Raw genomic sequence first — 1,527 nt, 5'->3', positions numbered from 1 at the left:
CATTCTTATACGTTTGTTGACATAAGGTCCCTGACTTTTTAAAATGGATTGAGCAGTGGACCCTGCTATTTGTTACTCTGGACAAAAAATGTACATAAAACATATAGAACATACAATACTTTCATCACTTACAGAACATGTAAAATATAATTCTTAAAGACATATGAACAAGCATAAAAGTGAAATTAATATTTCATTTCATCAAATATTCAAACATTTCAGAACATTTAGGAAAAAATTTACATAAACATCCACGAACCCTGAACAAGAACAAAAATATCCATCTTGACCAAAATTAACCAAAAAATACATAAACAAGACTACATAAACAAGTCATCATCTTAAGCAAGCTCCGGTGCGCGATAAACACAAAACTCCATCTTGATCATACCGTCAGCAAAAAATTCGTGGTCACTGTCAAGAAGGAACCCTGAAAAAGAACGATAGTAATTGCCGGTGCCTTGAATGTTCTGGGTAGTTCTGTGAAACTTGTGACTTGAGTTGGCATTCACTTCAATTTCATAGGGGCAGCATCCAGCTGCTAACGGTCCAAGACAACAAATTGTAAGAATATTCCCATAAGAACACGTTGTGTTGTTCAGAACAAACACAATGTCTGTGTTTTCCTCTTGGAGAATAAAGAAATTATCATTCAGCCGGACAAAAACAGGGAATTTACGACCAAAAACAAACGGCTTCACAAAATCTTTATGCATCATTTTACAGTGAGCATAAATCATTTCAGAGGTTCCCTTGACATTGCAAACTTCAATGGGGCATGAGCACTCTATGAAAGAACAGAACTTTTCGTGGTTGATCTTATCGGGGTACCTAACAGTTGCTGGGCATCCATAATTCTTGAACGAGCAACAAACTCTCAAAGAGTCAGCAACATCTTCAAGAATCCGGTTCCTCATTCTTCTGATAGGCAGGGTGCAAGAATGGCACTTTTGAGTCTTCTCCGAGCATGCGTTGCATGTTGCATGCCCATTTTCATACTAAATATAATTACAGAAAAAATACAATTACTAAACAATACAATTACAGAAATAAATAACAGTAAATGGTAAAGATAAATGAATGGGTACAAACCTGAATAATTGGAGTTGTAAGGGGTTCACAGCATATTGGGCAATCCATGAGTTCCATATTAAGTGAAGACACAACAATATTATCGGACATCTTCTGGTTTTTTGAGAATAAGAACAATTTGTGTACTCTGAAATGCTTGAATCAGTTGCTGTGGTTGCCTATTTAAATAAGTTACCATCATGACTCTTCAATTTCTTTATATGCCCTTTGTGGATGTAATTGATTAGTGGTTGTAGTTAACGAAGAGGCTGCATTGGAACAATACAACTGATGGAACGGGTGTAATGAAAGGGTTTCTTGGAAAACCCATTTCTAATCTTTGCCATTAAGTTTTCATTGTTTTGGCGGTTTATTTCTCTGTGAAGTCTAATATAGCCCTTGAAATTTCGACCAATTATGAAAGACAGCACCTGAACTTATATTTAATTATGAAAG

General features: G+C 35.6%; 1 protein-coding gene across 1 annotated transcript; it reads right to left on the bottom strand.

The window, feature by feature from the left end:
* Positions 1-341: 341 nt before the first annotated feature.
* Positions 342-1,182, bottom strand: LOC126662003 (E3 ubiquitin-protein ligase SINA-like 10). The gene is made up of 2 exons (XM_050355891.1): positions 1,093-1,182; positions 342-998 (listed from the first exon to the last, which is right to left on the bottom strand). The coding sequence occupies exons 1-2, from the start codon at positions 1,180-1,182 to the stop codon at positions 342-344; spliced, it is 747 nt and encodes a 248-aa protein (XP_050211848.1).
* Positions 1,183-1,527: the final 345 nt, after the last annotated feature.

This window comes from Mercurialis annua, linkage group LG8 (genome assembly GCF_937616625.2).
Source record: "Mercurialis annua linkage group LG8, ddMerAnnu1.2, whole genome shotgun sequence".
NCBI classification, from domain to species: domain Eukaryota; kingdom Viridiplantae; phylum Streptophyta; class Magnoliopsida; order Malpighiales; family Euphorbiaceae; genus Mercurialis; species Mercurialis annua.
The sequence above is the reverse complement of the archived record's forward strand: the minus strand, read 5'-3'. Positions and strand labels throughout refer to the sequence as shown.

Excerpts from the sequence above, each read along its gene's own strand:
- LOC126662003 (XM_050355891.1), bottom strand. The coding sequence starts at position 1,182 with ATGTCCGATAATATTGTTGTGTCTTCACTTAATATGGAACTCATGGAT. Across the intron at positions 999-1,092 it reads TTACAACTCCAATTATTCAG|TATGAAAATGGGCATGCAAC; the intron begins GTTTGTACCCAT and ends AATTATATTTAG.